This window comes from Mustela erminea, chromosome 19 (assembly GCF_009829155.1).
Source record: "Mustela erminea isolate mMusErm1 chromosome 19, mMusErm1.Pri, whole genome shotgun sequence".
Classification (NCBI taxonomy): domain Eukaryota; kingdom Metazoa; phylum Chordata; class Mammalia; order Carnivora; family Mustelidae; genus Mustela; species Mustela erminea.
In genome coordinates, this window is record NC_045632.1 from 54741152 (window position 1) to 54759200 (window position 18049).

At 41.1% G+C, this 18049-nt stretch overlaps 1 protein-coding gene across 1 annotated transcript in view; it reads left to right on the forward strand.

Moving 5' to 3' along the window:
- The window catches only part of CDH13 (cadherin 13), a 1398954-nt gene that overhangs the window by 12254 nt on the left and 1368651 nt on the right, over window positions 1-18049 (forward strand). Inside the window, exon 2 of the mRNA XM_032325075.1 lies at window positions 3522-3618. Within this exon, the coding sequence (XP_032180966.1) occupies window positions 3568-3618 (51 nt within the window). The 5' untranslated portion in view covers window positions 3522-3567. The remainder of the gene's footprint in view (window positions 1-3521; window positions 3619-18049) is intronic.

The window sequence follows — 18049 nt, forward strand, 5'->3', positions numbered from 1 at the left end:
AATAAGATTTCAGCTTTTAGTCACTTAGATTTAAAATTTTGCCCTTCAGACAAGCTGAATGGTAGGTCACTTTGATGGATAGTTCACACTGTTTAGAGAAATAAATTTAATATTGCATATTATTGCATATTGTAAATATACAGCTCCACTCTGTGTCTCTGTGTCTAGAGTCCCCAAAGAGGATATTTGTGGAATCTCAAAAATATTCATAATTATGTTTGGTGAGATGGTTTAAAGTAATTCAATTCTAACTCTTTTAGAAGGCTTAGACAGAAGAGAGACTTTTTGCTCTGAAGCGGGCAGAATTTTCTACTGCCTAATGTCCAGAAATATTGTAGCATACTTTGGGAGACCTTTAGTCAATTTAGAGGTCATGTTGTAGGAAGCCCTACTGCGTAGGTGGCCTCCTAAATTGATCTCATGCCAGTGTTTGGGGCAATTGATGAACTTAGCCTAATAAACTGCAATCTTATTCCTCCAAGGAGTTTTATTTTTCCTGTGACTTACATACCATTGTTGGCTTTTTAGTTATTTCTTCCTCTGGATCATCTTGCAGTTAGTAGAGGGTCTAGACACACGTGTTTGGCCATGTATGATACATATAACTTTAATATAGATAATTTGGCAGAGGAGGATGTCTGTAAGGTCAAGACTTTCTTGACATTTTAAGTGCTAGATCTGGAAATTTTCTACCCAACTTTCTGTTTAATTCATTAGGAAATTGGCTCTGACAAGGTGAAACAATCATGACAATTCCAGGACTAGAGAGGTTGTAGTGCACTACGGTTGAGTGTTTTGGCTCTGATGTCACAGGGTCTGGGTTTGAATCCTCCTCCTGCCACTTGTGAGCTGTGTGACCTTGTGCAATTTATATCACCTCTCTGTGCCTCAGTTTCCACATCTGAAAATGGGATGATCATAATACATAGTTTATAGGGCTACTATGAGGATTAAATAAATGAACACGAATTCAACACATAGCATAGTGCCTGGTATATCGTGAGTACTGAATAAATGCTATTAGATTTAGAACTCACGTCTCCTGCCTCTCAGTTGATGGCTTTATAGTTGTACCACAATGCTTCTCCTGATATCCCTTAAAGATAGTAAATTTTTAAAAAGATTTTATTTATTTATTTGACAGAGATAGATCACAGTAGGCAGAGAGGCAGGCAGAGCAAGAGAGGAGGAAGGAAGCAGGCTCCCTGCCAGGTAGAGAGACTGACGTGGGACTCGATCCCAGGACCCTGAATTCATGACCTGAGCTGAAGGCAGAGGCTTAACCACTAAGCCACCCAGGTGCCCCAAGATAGTAAAATATTTAATAGTGTTATTTCTCATTAAGTATTTCAGTTGAACCCAAAGAACAAATAATCCAATCGAGAAATGGACAGAGGACATGAACAGACATTTCTGCAAAGAAGACATCCAGATGGCCAACAGACACATGAAAAAGAGTTCAACCTTATTCAGCATCAGAGAAATACAAATCAAAACCACAATGAGATACCACCTCACACCAGTGAGAATGGCTAAAATTAAAAAGTCAGGAAACGACAGGTGTTGGTGAGGATGAGGAGAAAGAGGAACCCTCCTACACTGTTGGTGGGAATGCAGTCTGGTGCAGCCACTCTGGAAAACAGCATGGAGGTTCCTCAAGAAGTTGAAAATAGAGCTACCCTACAACCCAGCAATCGCTCTACTGGGTATTTACCCTAAAGATACAGATGTAGTGATCCGAAGGGGCACGTGCACCCGAATGTTTATAGCAGCAGTGTCCACAATAGCCAAACTATGGAAAGAACCTAGATGTCCATCAACAGATGAATGGATAAAGAAGAGGTGGTATGTATATACAATGGAATACTATTCAGCCATCAGAAGAAATGAAATCTTATCATTTGCAACGACATGGATGGAACTAGAAGGTATTACGCTGAGTGAAATAAGTCAATCAGAGGAAGACAACTATCATATGGTCTCCATGATATGAGGAATTTGAGAGGCAACGTGGGGGGTTTGGGAGGTAGAGAAGGGAAAAATGAAACAAGATGGGACTGGGAGGGAGACAAACCATAAGAGACTCTTAATCTTACAAAACAAACTGAGGGTTGCCTGGGGGAGAGGGGTAGGAAGAGGGTGGTTGGGTTATGGACACTGGGGAGGGTATGGGCTATGGTGAGTGCTGTGAAGTGTGTAAGCCTGATGATTCACAGATCTGTACCCCTGGGGCAAATAATACATTATATGTTAATAAAAAAGTATTTCAGTTGATTAAATGTTCTTTTCTTTTCAGAAATGAACACATACTTAACAAATATCATCTTAACCATTTTTTTCCATGTGAGACATGAATATGTAATAAATGAAGAATTTGGAATGAAATGAAAAATTAAATGATGTATGTCTGAGTATATTCAGGTAGCACATTATATAATAAATTACTTTTTAATACAGCCATGATTCCTAATTTGCATAAACAATTGGCCCTTTTAGTGGCTCTTTAGATAAATTGAGCCCGATTAACCAATACAAATGTATTACAAATGTGTATCTGGAATGTGAAACTGTTACTGGAAACTCATTGGAACTGAAATTTCCAGTAAAGGGAACCCTTGATTTTTCAATAAAAGAGGAAATATCTATTCTGGGTTCATGTAGATGATATGGATTTAGCAATGATTTGTTCTTTGATTATAATCACTTAGTGCCTTTTAAAGAGAAAGATTCACGTCTTTGCAGCTCTCTGTGAAGACATGCTGTTATAGAAACAATGGCTAGTCTTATATGCATAATACTACCGGTTCAGCCATTAGTGCTAGTTCTGTGCATTGAGTTGTGTTCAGTGAGTTGAGCTCTATTTCTATTCTTATTACGTAAATGTGGCAGACACTCTGGGCTTCCTGCTCCCCTGCCATTCTCCCTAGCCTTGTTTCTTGCTAGCAGAACCCTAATTTTTCTCACATATTCATGGCCGGTGTGCTTTAAGGGAAGTTGGAGTTTCACTTAGCCTTGAAGTGAAGTGAATCTCAAGTAGTCCAAACATTCTAATGCTAATTACTCCCCTTCCAGTGATTGCTTTAGACATGGGTAAGTGCCATATTTTTGGCCAATGAGAACTGAGAGATAGTGTTTGAGGAGGAAGGTGCTTTCGCATAAAATTTATGTGTGTAAGGAAACACTTCTGTCTCTGACTGTTGTCATCTTTATATGTTGCCTGGAATTGCAGAAGCCAGTCTTAGCACCTTGAGGAGGTGCTAGCCTCAGGGGAGAGGCCAGCATGCTTATATTTGCAGAGTAGACAGATGGAAAACACCTGGGTCCTTCATGATGTCTGTGAATTACCAGGTGACTCACCCTGAAGCTACTCTACCTCTGGGCCTCTTATTCTGTAATATAAGAAAAGACGTTATTTAAACCAATTTTATTTAGCTTTCATATTTTCAATAGAAATGCTCTAGCTGATGCAATGTAAAACCATGCAATTATAATGCTGGTCTCTTTGTATTCTTTGATTGTAGTTGCCAAAATAAGCTGAAGTCTGACAGTTGCTCAGTAGGACCAGACATGGGCCTGCTCATGTGGTTTCACTTGCCAGTGACCACTCTCTTGATACATGTAAGTACTTAAACTTCTCTTAACCAGGAAAATATCTTTATACCTTAAATTAGTGTTTTAGGTACAATCATATAAATGTTAAATGATATAGTTTATTAATCTCACAGGGTTCCATTTTTGTTGCAGTTTCTTTTTCCTCCTTAAAGTTCTTTGGTTATCCTCATTCTGGGACCCAGTACACTGAAGGAGGCCAACACGAATGGGGAACCACCTCAGTTAGCGCAAGGAATGCTGTAGACCTTTCGTTACCTTAGCATAGCCGTCTCCTTTGAGCTGACATACTGTTTTCCTAATAAAAATGCTTAATTTAGATGTCTTGAAAATTAAGTTTCCTCCTTTTTTTAAAGTCATGAGCCTATACCGAATCATGTAATAGCAGCTGAACTTTAGAAGACCGAACATATGTGAATTGGGATTAGTGTTGTGATAAATGAAACAAAAAGTTAATTTGACATGTATTTCAGATATATTTAATTTTTCTGCTGGGTGATTACTAGACATGGATGTTAATTAATTCATATAAATCACCAGGGTTAAGGTTTATAGTCACCTTATAAAATGAATGCATTTGGATAATGATCAAGCCTACAGGGAGGTCTTACCACCTTTAGAAAATCTTCCTCAATTAATTTCACTCTTTAATAAGTTGCTCCATTTTTGCTGCTATCCCTTGACATGCCTTTACCATGTAGTCACTGACACTATAGTATCTCCCTTTACCATGTGAGTAACTCTTCTTTGAATGTCATGGTTTCATCAGGAGTTTCGTCAATGGATCCATCAGGGGATCAAACCATGAAAACAGAGGATGGGGACTCAGTTAAGGGTGATACTGTGCAGTCAAGTATTCCTATCTAGGCAAAGCAAACTGTGAATGAGAGTTCAGAGAAACTCTTAGGAAAGTCGCCAGCTGGGGCCTGAGCCTTTGGCATCGTCAACAGTGATTTCTTCTTCTCTTGGTAATAACTAAACTAATAGACTGTGATCAGTGTTCTTAATCAAAGAACAAAGTCCTATTCCCTTTTCTGGCAGACAGGCTACAGTACATCTATAGTGAGGAGGAAAATAAGAAATATCTACAGAAAACTTTAAAAATACCTGTTTAAAGCCTATTAATTTAGAATACCTGCCTGCCTTTTTAATGGGTATGTCTATAGAGAGAGATTGGGAAGAAACTTGTTCTTTTCTGTCCCATATAAGGCAGAACAAAGATGTAACTTGATGGTACTATATGTTTCTGATTTCTGCCCATAAACAAGTAAAACCTTTCTCAGGATTCTATCTACTGGGAAATCTTCCTCTAACTCATTCTTACAGAAACTCACCAGTAGGGGGTGAAACTCCTTTCCACTCACAACTCCCTAATTGAGCAGTGCTAGCTTTGGTTGATAAAAATTTTCTCCTTTAGGCAGAATTCTGGAAGTACTGTGAGTTATACTGAAATATTGGTTGGCATTGCATTTGATAGGTGGTGACAAGTGCTTAATATTCTTTTATGAGTCTTTATCTTCTGGCATCCTGAAATTTCCTACCCATCATAATATAAAGAATTGAAGTACAGTCTGTGTTGAAGCTGACAGACATCCCTAATTTTGGAGACTCCTAGGACAAGACCTACAAATTCTGTCTTGAATGGCATGCAAGAGGCCTACAGCCCCAGATTAGCGTTGAATCACTAGCTCCTTTCGTGAATAAGAATGAATATTTGTGGGGGCCAAGAGGGTCACGTAGTTATTGTGCCAGACTCTATAAGCCTGATTGCTTTTATGCATCTTATGAAAAGTGAAATAATAAAGTCTTAAAGATTTTAATATGTCTTGTTTGCAGTAGGGAGTACCAAGAAAATTGTGTGTGTGTGTGTGTGTGTGTGTGTGTGTGTGTGTGTGTGTAAAATCACAGGGCAGAGCTACGATCACTTGCTCAGCCTGCCAGTCCCTCAGGAGCAGCTCCTTCAAGTGCCGAAAGCTTTTAAGTCCTGTTTATTTTAATAAGGGTGGTGAAATTCCCCTGTAGTAAATACACACAGCCTTATCTAATTATATAAAGATCACATTTGTTTTCACATGTCAGGTATTCCAAATATGTTTTGCAAGCATTTTTATCCAGTTTCTACCATGTATTGTAAGCCCTTTGCATGACCAGATTTTCGGAATTCCAATTCTTTTCTGTTCTTATAGGTGACACCCACTGCTAAGTACAGGGATTAAGTAAATCCTGATAACTTGCCAGTTTTATCTAATAGATAAGGTAGTGCTTTAAAGGTTACAGAAAACTTAAGCAATTAACAGCAGGAGTTGTCTTAAGCTCTTTTCTTTCCTATTTTAATGAAGAAATTTTATAGGGGTATTACAGACAACATTATATTAGTTTTAGGCATTTAACATAATGATTTGATATTTGTATATATTGCAAAATGACCATCACTGTAAGACTAATTAACATCTATCACCATATGTAGTTATGGTTTTTTTGGTTTGGTTTGGTTTGGTTTTTGGTTATGGGAACTTTTAAGATTCACTCTTTTAGCAGTTTCAAATATGTAATACAGTATGAACTATAGTCACCATTTAAGCTCCTGAGGAATACATTTAGGGAAGGATGTGTAAACATTTTAGTTCCCTTAGTAGCATTCTTTCTATGATTTCTACTTCCTTTTTTTTTTTTATTTAAAGATTTTTATTTCATTTATTTGACAGACAGAGATCACAAGTAGGCAGAGAGGCAGGCAGAGAGAGGAGGAAGCAGGCTCCCCACTGAGCAGAAAGCCCGATGCGGGACTCGATCCCAGGACCCTGAAATCATGACCTGAGCCGAAGGCAAAGACTTTAACTCACTGAGCCACCCAGGCGCCCCTGATTTCTACTTCTTAAAGAAAGTGACAGTAGAAAGTAACAGTAGATATAACAGTAGATATAAAGTAACAGTAGATATGATGAAATACTTTGGCTACTTTCATGTCAAATCTTTAACACGTAATTGTCCAGTATATGTTTTTTTGGTATACATTCCCTTTAACCGTACCCTCCTTGTTGTTTCCTTTTTCAGCATCTTTTCTTTCTTAGTTTCACTGTTAATTTTCCTGTCTAATCAAGTAAGATGTTAAGTACATGGAGGAGGCGGGGACTCTGGAGTGTCAAGATTTCCCTTGACTCATGTGACCCATTAGTTGCCTTCTATCTCCACTATAACCGGCTGACCCACAGTCAGCACTTCATGGCGACCATGGGGCCCATAGTTCCAGAGATGCACAGGGACCCAAGGCTGCCCCTGAAGCAAGAAGGAAACACACCAAAATAGATGGATCTGCCTTGGTTAATGAAGATCACAGATGGAAGTACTACCCCCCACTCCCTATCCCACCCACCCCCCTGCAACATGTGGGATTCTTTAGAACTGATGCTATTAATCAATCTGTCCTAAAACAGAAACAGTTGCAAATATGTAATATCGAGTACCAGTGGCATAGAAAACAAACCTTTAACTCAGCCTGGTTTTTTTGAAGTTGGAAAATGTTGCCAGCCTGTTTTTTTTATGTAATTGAAAATGTTTAGAAGCTTTCCTGAAGAGTTGATTAATATATCAAAATCAAAAAAAGGCAATTTTGAGCCTAATTTTGTTTGTTTACCGTGTAATGCAGGATTCTTGGCTTTGAAATTCTGCCATGCAGGGTGAAAAATGACTGTCAGTGTGAAACAAAGTAGTCTATTGAAAAGAACATTGTGTCTAATACGGAACAGCTGATACCAGCCTGATGCTTGCTATCTGGAATTACAATATCTCAATCAGTCTGATTGATTCCTGTGGATAAAGGAGAGTCCAGATTTGGCCAAGGGTGGCAATAGTGAGTGCAGGGAGGGAGTCTTTCACCCCACCCACCTCTTGGTGCAAGAATCCTAAAATGGGGTGTTGATGGGAAGGCACTCTGGTGTAGGCTGGAGGAACTAGGGTAGCTGGGGCCTTGATAAACTCCACAGACTGCAGTTTCCCCATAGAGGTAGCAGTGACATTGTGAGGGAAGGGTTACGTAGCTTCTCTGGGAGGGCCTGGAATTTTACTGTGCTCCCAGAAGCTTTTCCAAGGGCTTCTTGATTTTCTAAATCTGAATGAACAAAAATAAATAGTTACATTTTGGTACTGAGCTTTTGGAAGAAGACACCATGGTTCAAGAAAACTTAACCCTGGGGGGTGGGGAGCTTGCTGGCTTAGTCTGTAGAGCATGCAACTCTTGATCTTGGGGTTGTGAGTTTGAGCCCCATGCTGGATGTAGAGATTACTTAAGAAAATTAAGAATCTTTCAAAAAATAAAAACCTGTGCTAGAAAAAAAAAAAAAGAGTGAACTCCAACCAAGAGTTTCTGCCTATTTAGTTAAAACAGGAGTACCCAAAGAGAGGAAAATTCCTGTCCCGGAGTGATTTTACGTCTTCCCTTTCTCAGGAAAGTCCCAATTTCAAATGTTTTCTCATTGTTTCAATCATTGACATCTCCTGGAAACTCAATACTTTGGTGACTAATAGCACTAAATCTGCTAGATAGATGGTCTTTCAAATCCAGAAGCAACATAGTCTTTTTATAGGACCACAGATCTTGGTTTGTGGTTCAGAAATTAAGATCACTGTATGTAGAATGAGGTTGGACTGAAAAACAATCTTCAGATCAACCTAGGTTCTCACCCCTTTGGGTAGAGCCTAAAGTATCTGGGCCAAGTTACCTTGTAGCCTCTGCTTGAGTATCTCTGCTGGCGGACTGGGAGCTCATAGCTCAGAGGGCATCTAATTATGACTAAGCTTTGCATCTGTTGACAGACCTGTTTCCCATAGCTTTACTCATCAGGGACAGCAGAGAAAGTCCTCTTATTTTGTTGTGATGGTACTTCAGTTATACAAGGGCCACCCTGTCCAGCCTCTTCTTCCTTCCCTCAAGTCAGTGCTCTCTCAGGCCCAGCTTCACCACACCCTCATGGAGCTGACATTCAAAAGGACAAGGCTACCACACAATATAGGGACATCATTCACATAGAATTTGTTGGCTCTGCAAGACATACATACAGCAGCAGACACACACACACACACACACGTATCATAGTATATATAATATTAGATGGTGGTAAGAGCTAAAGTATATCGTATGGTATCCTAATGTCAAGGACTATGCAGAAAGATAAAACAAGAACTCAGAGTATGAGAGGGGGCAAATACTATCTTACATCAGGTAGGTTGGAGAAAACCTCTCTAAGGAAGCGACACTTGGGAGAGTCCTGATGGAGGGAGGAAATGATCTATGCATGCAGGAAAAGGTTCTAGTCCGAGGGGCATTGATTCATAAATTCAAGCATTTTTGGTATGAATGCTCAACGAGGCATTTATTTCCTTAAAAATACTGTCTTCTCTATCAGGTCCCAAGAAAATGAAGAGACTTTCTAAATATGCTTGCCCTAATTAGTATAAACAACAGATTGATGTGAGCTTGTTTGGGGCTTTGGGGAGGCATGGACTTTGTCTTTTTGTTTTTTAGTGGGTTTTTGTTTTTTTTACTATTTAAAAAAAACTTATATTCAATTAATTAACATATGGTGTATTGTTAGTTTCAGAGGTAGAGTTCAGTCATTTATCAGTCTTATATAACACCCAGTACTCAGGGGCACCTGGGTCACTCAGGGGTTAAGTATCTGCCTTTGACTCACGTCTGGGATCAAGCCCAGGCTCCCAGCTCAGTGAAGAGCCGCCTCTTTCTCTCCCTCTGCCCCTCTCCCTTGCCACTCCCCCCCTCTTCCTCCTCTGACCCCTCACCTCCCCCATTGCTCATGCTTGCTCTTGTTGTGCCCGAGTTTTCCTGTCTGAGAGACGACCAAAGAGCCAAGCCCCAATGCAATCACACGAGGGTTTATTTGACAAGCTTAAGCTTGGGCCCAAATATAATCTACATAGGGGAGTAGGGACTTGGACCCCGGGCTTAGTTAAGGCAGGGGTGTTTATGGGTTCCTGTTACTAAAGCAAAGTGGGGCTTCCTGGAACTAAAGTAAAGTAAGAAAAGTTCAGCCCTTGGGCACAGGGGTCTGAGATGGCTGTACTTATGCTAAGGCTAAACCTGAGGTGGGGTGGCCTTGATTTTTCTCAGCCTTCACAGCTCTCACTTTCTATATCTCAAATAGATAAATACAAACTTTAGGAAAACCCAAACACCCAATGCTCATCACATCACCCAGTTACCCCATCACCCCCACCCCCTCCAATAACCCTCAGTTTGTTTCCTATGATTAAGAGTCTCATGCTTTGTCTCCGTGTCTGATTCTGTCTTGCTTGATTTTTCTCTACCTTCCACTATGCTCTTCTATTTTGTTTCTTAAATTCCACATATGAGTGAAATCATATAATTGTCTTTCTCTAACTGACTTATTTTGCTTAAATAATACTCTCTAGTTCCATCCACATCATTGCAAATAGGCAAGATTTCATTTTTTTGGTGGCTGAGAGGTATTCCATTGAATATATATCATATCTTTATCCATTCAACTGTCTGTGGACATTTGGGCTCTTTCTGTAGTTGGCTATTGTGGACATTGCTGCTGTAAACATTGGGGTACAGGGAGGCACAGAATTTGTATCTCCTTGTCCATATGAAGGCCTTTCTCCCTCTGGTGTTTTTCTCTGAGTAAATGTGCCTTCATGGAGTGTTAAGCAAAAGGACCCTTAGCCAGTCCAGTCCTCTGCATCCACGCCAGTGAGGCACAGGGTGCTAGGAACCCCAGCCGTCTGCTCTCACATCTCTGCCTGTGGGCATGGCACCCCACTCTCACCTGTCCTTAGACGTGTGAAAAAGAGGCACGTAGGATCTTTATGTTTCCTCCAGCGCATCTGTCCTGGTTCCTAGTGCTCACCATGTCCTTTTCTGAGGACTTGCAAATCATCTGTGTCACCACTTTAGAGTATTACTGTGTTTCAAAACCAAGCTTGTACATCCGTAGATCCATGGGATGCATGTCTCCCCAGCCCATGCTGAGAAACTGGAATACTGTTTTTCTGGCTGCATTGCCCCAGTACCTTTTCTATTCTCTCTGATTCCTTAAAGATTACTGACAGGGGCTCTTAGATTACATCTACAAAGTCTCTCCATACTCCGGATGTAATTTGTTTAGGCCTGGAGATTCCAACTCATTTAAAACAGCGAGATGGTCTCCGGCTATCACCTTACTATCTCACACTTCCATTTCTTCTAAACTACATTTATTCAGCCCTCCTGAGTCTAAAGATCATTCTCCTTGATACAGAAGATGGAAATACAATAGAAGTTGTGATATACGCCTTTCTCTTTGTTGCTTGTTAATGTTGTATCATCTGCCCCAAGCAGTGAAGTGTGTTTCTGAGGTTCATCTTTTTCACTTTGACTGTAGCTGGTAAGGCGTGGGTGTGTTTCTGAGTTTGTGGATGAAAGGGTTAAGCGTATTTCGCATAAGCATATTTCGCAATGGCGCATTGAGGGATTAACCCTCCTATCATTTTCTTTCAGTTCAATATTCCTGTGCACAGTTTATCTTGTTTGAGTGTGCAGTTATGAGTGAGGGCTCTGGAACCATACAACCAGGGGCAAATCCTGGCTGTTCCACTTTCTCTAGCAGGAAGACCATGGGCAGATCAGTTTACCTGTCCACATAGGAGTTGTTTGTAGAATAGTGATAATATTTACCTTGTAGAATTTGAGAGTGAACAAGTTAAAATTCTTCAAGCATTCCTGGCATTAACTTTGTAGTTCACTAGAGTTCTTCTTGGTTCTTCACCTTGAAAACTCTAATTTCGGGGCGCTGGGGTGACTCAGTGGGTTAAGCCTCTGCCTTTGGTTCAGGTCATGATCCCAGGGTCCTGGGATCGAGCCCCGTGTCGGGCTCTCTGCTCAGTGAGGAGCCTGCCTCCCCCCACACCTCTCTCTGCCTGCCTCTCTGCCTACTTGTGATCTCTGTCAAATAAATAAATAAAATATTTTTTAGAAAAAGTAAACTGTAATTTCTCCTCTGCTCATTTCCTTCTACTCCTGGAAGGAAGGTTCTGCCTAGCACATCCAGGGTCTTCTCTCCTGGTCAGTCTGTTTCAATCATGCTCATTAGTTTTTGTTTGTTTGTTGTTGTTTTTTGGTCTTTTAAAAGATTTTATTTGTTTGAGAGAGAGAGAGAGACGGTGAGAGAGAGCATGGTGGGGTGGGGTGGGGAGGGAGAATGCGGACCTCAATCCCAGGGTCCCAGGATCATGACCTGAGCCTAAGGCAGGCGTCTAACAGACTGAGACACCTAGGCACCCCAGGCTCTTTAGTTTTTAAACCTGGTGCAGCTTTTTTCAGTTCTCAGCATCTGTATCCCATCTTTGGGATTCAGATGGAAGATTGGTTTTCGTAGGGGACAAATACCAGACTAGAATCTAAATCCAAAATTCATGAAATCCTTGTTAATCGACTGCTCCTTGCCTATCATTGTACGGGGCACTGGTGAATAAATGGTGAGCCAATATGACCTACTCTTGCTCACATGGGACTTACAACCCATTGTGGGCTGGGGTGGAGAGCCAATTAAAAAAAAGGGTTGCAAGTGCTATGTGTGGTACAGGGTACCATGGGAACACAGAGGCTGTACCTGACCTAGGAGCTGGGAGATAGGTTTGGGAAATCTTTATGGAGAAAGTTCCTTCTAAGTTGAGACCTGAAGGACAAGTCGGAGTTAGGCAATCAAGGAAGAACATTCCGAGCAAAATGAGTAGGACTGGACAGGGCATGGGGGATGGGAAAGAAAGAATCAGGCATTCAGAAACCTACAAATGTGTTGATAATACACCCCATGTACTTTTTCTGTAGGTAATCACTTTGTCTGAAGTTTGAGTCTGAAGAAAAAATGAAAATAGGCCTTAGCAAGGTCACGAGGTAGAGAAGGTCCCTTGGTGTCTGTCCCTTACACTTGGGGTGTAAGGGATGGAGCCATAAAAAAATGGCATTAAGGGGGGCTCCAGGTGAATGGAATGGGTATTGTGAAATGTTCTGAATGCTGAGGCAATGGGCGGAGAGACAGTGTGCTGCCAAGCCCAGAAGAAAAGAACAATACTGCGTAGGAAAGTGGACCTGTGCATAGCCGGGAGGAAAAAAAAAAGACAATTTAGTTTTATATGTTACATTTTAATAATAGTCATTTGTAACTGCATAATGAAATTTGTGAACAAAAGTTCATTTCCAGAAGAATAATCTCGAACTGATATGCAATGCCTCAGTAGGATTTGGCCAGGTTTTAATTTTAGCTTGAATAAATAATGGAAGATACTAGGCTGGGCGAGATAAAAGGAAATCTCTATACTTTCATCTCTCCATGATGGAAATAATAACTACTTTATTTCAAAACAAGTTTCCAATTAGTTTCTGTGAAATATTATTATCCCCTTTTTCCAGATACCGTAGCTCATTTTGAAACTTAATTTTGATAATATATAAACATTTTGAAAACTTACTCTACAGGAATGACAGTTATATTTGGAGAGAGGAATGCCATTGGGCTATAACTGTATTATTTGGGACTGTTCTAAGTAATAGTAAAAATAATGAAAAAGAATTAGTCAAAATGTTATCTCTTTCATGGCTATTCATGACCTGGCATGGACTTATCTTTAGGTCATTTCCTTTAAAATTGTTCAGTGGACTTTTTCTTCTTCAAGACTAGCAATGCTTCACTTAAGGCTATAAGCTTTCTTACCCCCATTTAAAGAGTTGATATTATTTAAACAATCAATGAGCCTATTCAGTAAACACTTGAATACTAACTATGAACCAGACACTAGGCTGGGTGCTGGGGCTTGTTTAGTGAATCAGGTAGATATGACATTTGCTTTTGAGGTGCTTAGTTTAGGGGTAGCTGAGAAAGTCTGACGACTTTTTTAGGGAGAGGTCTTATAGAAATAAAGACCCACATTTTAATTTGTATTTTGAGTCAGGACTTGGCCCTTATCTATAAATCATATCAGATGGATAAACTGAGGCACAGATTACTCAGTCTCAACCCATTTGTAATGAAGTGGTGATTTCAGTTGAAAAGTTGGTCCCCTGATGGGTTCTTTACTCCCCAGACCCCATAAGCTCACTTTCCTATAATTGCAGTGTTCTGTTCGCTCTGTTTTTCTTCCCTCAATGCAGAAAGACAGACTGGTGATGCTGTTTTTCAGATGAAGAAAACAAGGCAGGGGAGTTTACCCAAGGCCACTTATCAATTTTATGGAGGAGCCGGCATCACAACTCCTACCCTTTGAGTTTCCAGGCCGTTGCCTAGCTACCAGACCTCCCTGCCTCTTCCACTGCACAGAAGCCGAGCAGGCACTTAATAATCATAATTGATGGTGCTGGCTAAAAAAGAGAGCTCAGAGTGGTTCTGGGGAGTTTGTTTTCACATACCAATGAATTTTATTCTTCTTGTGGTCAATAACCTATACCCATTTGTTTAAGATAGCATCCCTGTCTTGGTCCACAATGAAGCTTTCTTATCTACATTAATGATTTCTCTTTTCTCTTTTTCTCAACTGTTCTTTCTGGGGGAATCCGGTTGCTGTTTACAGGTATCACACACTTAAAAAAAAAAAAATTTCTTAAAAAAAAAAAAACAATGGTTTCCCACAGAAGAGCCTCCCTCTAACAGTTTTAAGGAATAGAAGGCAGTTCAGTGAAAGTTAAATAAATTACATCAGAAAGTAACATTTCTTTTTAAAGTGTTAGCTCCATTAATTATTTAACTATGTTAAAAATATTTGAGCACCTATTTGTCCCAGATACTGGTGGGAATAAAAAGAAATTTGTTTATCCTTTCGATTGTGATTTATTGAGTGCCTGACACATGTGAAAGACCACCCTAATGCTGCAGATTCTGTAGTTTTCCTTGGTTATGAATATTTCAGCGGTGGGGGGGGGGGGGCTCAGACAATTTGAAATAATCACATAAGTAGACAACTGCAACTTTCATATGTGCCTCAGAGGAGAAGCACATGATCCTGAGAATGCCCCTTATGGTAGCTTTAACACTCAGGGGAAGGGATGCTTGAGTTCAGTGCTGATGAATAATAGAGGGAACTAGACAAGTCAGAAGGAAGGAGTGTTTCAGTCAGAGGCAACAATATGTTCAAAGGCCCTGTGGTGGGTGGAAACATGTGCAGTCCAGGAGCCATAAGACTAGTATGGTTGGAATGAAATAAGATGTCAAGAGGAAGCTGGAAAGGCAGGTAGAGGCCAGACTGTGCCTGGTACCAGACACCTGTACTATATTCTCTTATGGCCTCAGTCTGATTTCAGGCAAGGCTATGGTGGACAGTGCCATCAGCATCCACCAAGTCTGTGCTGACCTCATTCCAAGTGTTCCTGGGCTTTTCTGGTCCCCGGGTCTGGGGCCCTCATAGGAGACCACTAGCAGTCACATGTGAGCAGCTCACAAGTGCCAGTGAGTTCGCATCCCCAGGCAACCCCCAGTTATTGGCGGATGAAAGTCAATGGGCGAATGCTTCTCTTCTTTGTCTCTGGCAGACAGCTTTTGAAATGCATTCGCCACAGTCCCTCAGAAGTTCCCATTGGATTGATCACAGTTGCTCGCTGAGGTCAGCTTGCTCAGCCATTTCCTCCTTCCCTGTTTCGCTCACTCTCCTAATCCATGACTCCTGATCCCTGGAGTCACTTCCCAAATGAAACAGCACAAGCGAGCTTTTGTATTCTGCTGTTTGGGGGGAAGCCAGATGGAATTACCATGTTAAGGAGCTTGGAATTTTGTCTTGTCTTAGAAGCAATGGGAGATGATTGTTTTAAACAGGGCGGTGAATTGGGACTTTCGTACTTCAAAGAGATCATTTTGGCTGCGGTGTGAAAAATGGATCCGAGCAAGGCAAAGGTACCTGAGAGCAGAGTAGTTCATGGGTTGTAGCAGTCTAGGCAACCATAGTTGGAGCAATAAAGATGGAAAGAAATAGATCTGAAATATATTCAGGGGCTTTCATTGACAGGACTTGGTGATAGATTGGCTATGGCAAGTGAGGGGCAAGGAAATACTTGAAAAGACACCTCGTTGTCTGACTTTCTTAGATGAATGGATGATGGTGCTGTTCACTGAGTTGGGGGGACTCTGGAAGGTCAGGTGTAGGGCAAGGAGTATCAGTTAACATTCTTCACAAACCTAACCCTAACTGGCTTAAACAAAAGTGGGATTAGTTGACTAACAGAAATGAGAAAAAAAAAAAAAAGTCTCTTGGGGCGCCTGGGTGGCTCAGTGGGTTAAGCCACTGCCTTTGGCTCAGGTCATGATCTTAGGGTCCTGGGATGGAGTCCTGCATCGGGCTCTCTGCTCAGCAGGGGGCCTGCTTCCCTTTCTCTCTCTCTGCCTGGCTCTCTGCCTACTAGTGATCTCTCTCTTTCAAATAAATAAAATTAAAAAAAAAAAAGTCTCAACTGGCTTTAGGCATGATTTGTTCAGGGGCCAAGCAGTGTGATGAGGCTCTGCTTCTCTTGGGTACCTTTGGCTGCTTAGGGAAGCAGGACGACCACATTCTCAGACCACAGAGTACGGGAAGGGGGCTTTTCTCTGCAGGAGCCTGGCTAAGGCAGCACAGGGGCTCATTTGCTCTGATCCCGTCACGTGCCCACGGGCCAGGAGACACACTGCTTAGGGAGATGGGATGTGTGGATTGGTTTAGGTTAATTACTGCTTGCTCCTGGTTGTGCCTGAAGGTGGGGTTGTTCTCTCGGAGACTAGGTTGGCCAGGAATGGGAGGGGTAAAGTTCTTGAGGGAAGTCTGAAGTTGCTGCTATAGGAAGGGGAAAATGGGTGCCGAGAAGGTGACACAAAGTTCTCATTCCCAGGGAGAAAGTTCTTGAGTTTTGTTCTAGGTGTTTGAGGTTCCTTTAAGACCTTCAGAAGACAATGGCAAATGGCAAAGACTTAATTCAGAGGAGAGTTCTGGGTGGACTCTACCTTGGGAGTAATTTGCATAAAAATAGCCATTGAAACTGAGGAAAGGGATAAATTTAACTGGGAGAGGAGTACAGGCTGAATGGAGAAGAGGACCAAGGAGCAAATGTTGAAGATCTCCAACACTGAGTTGGAATTCTTCTAGTAAAGGGGAATGGATCTGAAAATAGAAGAAGGAATAAACAAAGAGGCAGGAAGAAATCTCGGAGGACGGACTCACTGAGTAAACAATGAATGTGACACACAACAGCTGCCTTCTTGGGATTCACAGTCTGGTGACCAAACTCGAGTTCCAAACTGATGCAGAGAGAACCTCAATTTCCCCGAGTTAACTGTTGTAGTTGAGGCATGAATCCCAGGTGCATCTTGTGGGAACACAGAGAAGAGAATGGCTAATTATTCTTGGTGCAGAAAGGGATCATGTGAGAAGAGTCTTGAAGGATGAACAAGATTTTGCCATTTGGAGAGTAAAAAAAGCTCGGGTCCAAGTTCAGCTTGCATAAAGGAGTCCGGAAGGAATCAGAACTAAGGGATGACAACCTGAACTGGGAGAACTCTAGGAAATAAGCAAGGACCAAGTAAAAGTATGATGGCTAAGGAGGAAAAGCTGGAGGGCTCATACAGGTCCTGTTGGTGGATGGTTATTTATCCTAGGGTTTGACTGTATCACTCCATCACTTCAAAAACCAACCCGACTGGCCTTTATCTTAGATTGGCTGGGTGGTTGACGCATCATGTTGGTTTTTTGTTTGTATGGCATTAGAAGGACTCTAAATCTAAAAGGTTTTTATGGTAGATATTGACTAGTTGCTTTCTGTTACTTCCACAGTGAGGATAGGAATAAATGATTATATTTCAGCAAAGGCAATTTAAGTTAGAATTTGGAAGTGTTTTCTTATCAGTGACATTTATTTTACTTGTCTGCATCAGCCTTACAATTTATAGACTCAGACAATGATAATAACAGCCAAAGAAAGCAAGTCTGTACAATAAACAAGCAAACAAACAAAACAAATAAGTAAAATCATTAAGTTTATTGGGGATGGGAGTGTTAAGGAAATTACATCTGGAGCAATCACCATCACATTTCCAGCTAGCTAAGGACATGTTTCTGAAGGAATTATGATTTAGGGATCTGACTAGCCAGATGGCTTTATGGCACACTTTCCACGCATTCCAAGGAAGAGGGTAGCTGTGATAGGTACATTAATGGCCCCTCAAAGATGTCCATGTCCTCATTCCTACAACCTGTGAATACATTTCATTACGCAGCAAGGAGGAATTTAGGTTGCAGGTGAAATTAAGGTTGTTAATCGGCTGACTTTAAGAGACAGAGATGGATTATTCCTGGTGGGTCTCATTTTAAAGCACAAGGGTCCTTTAAAGTAGAGGAAGGCAGAAGAAGTCAGGGAAAGATGTGAAGTAGCTCTGCTGCTGGTTTCGAAGATGGAGGTAGGGGCTGTGAACCAAGGAAA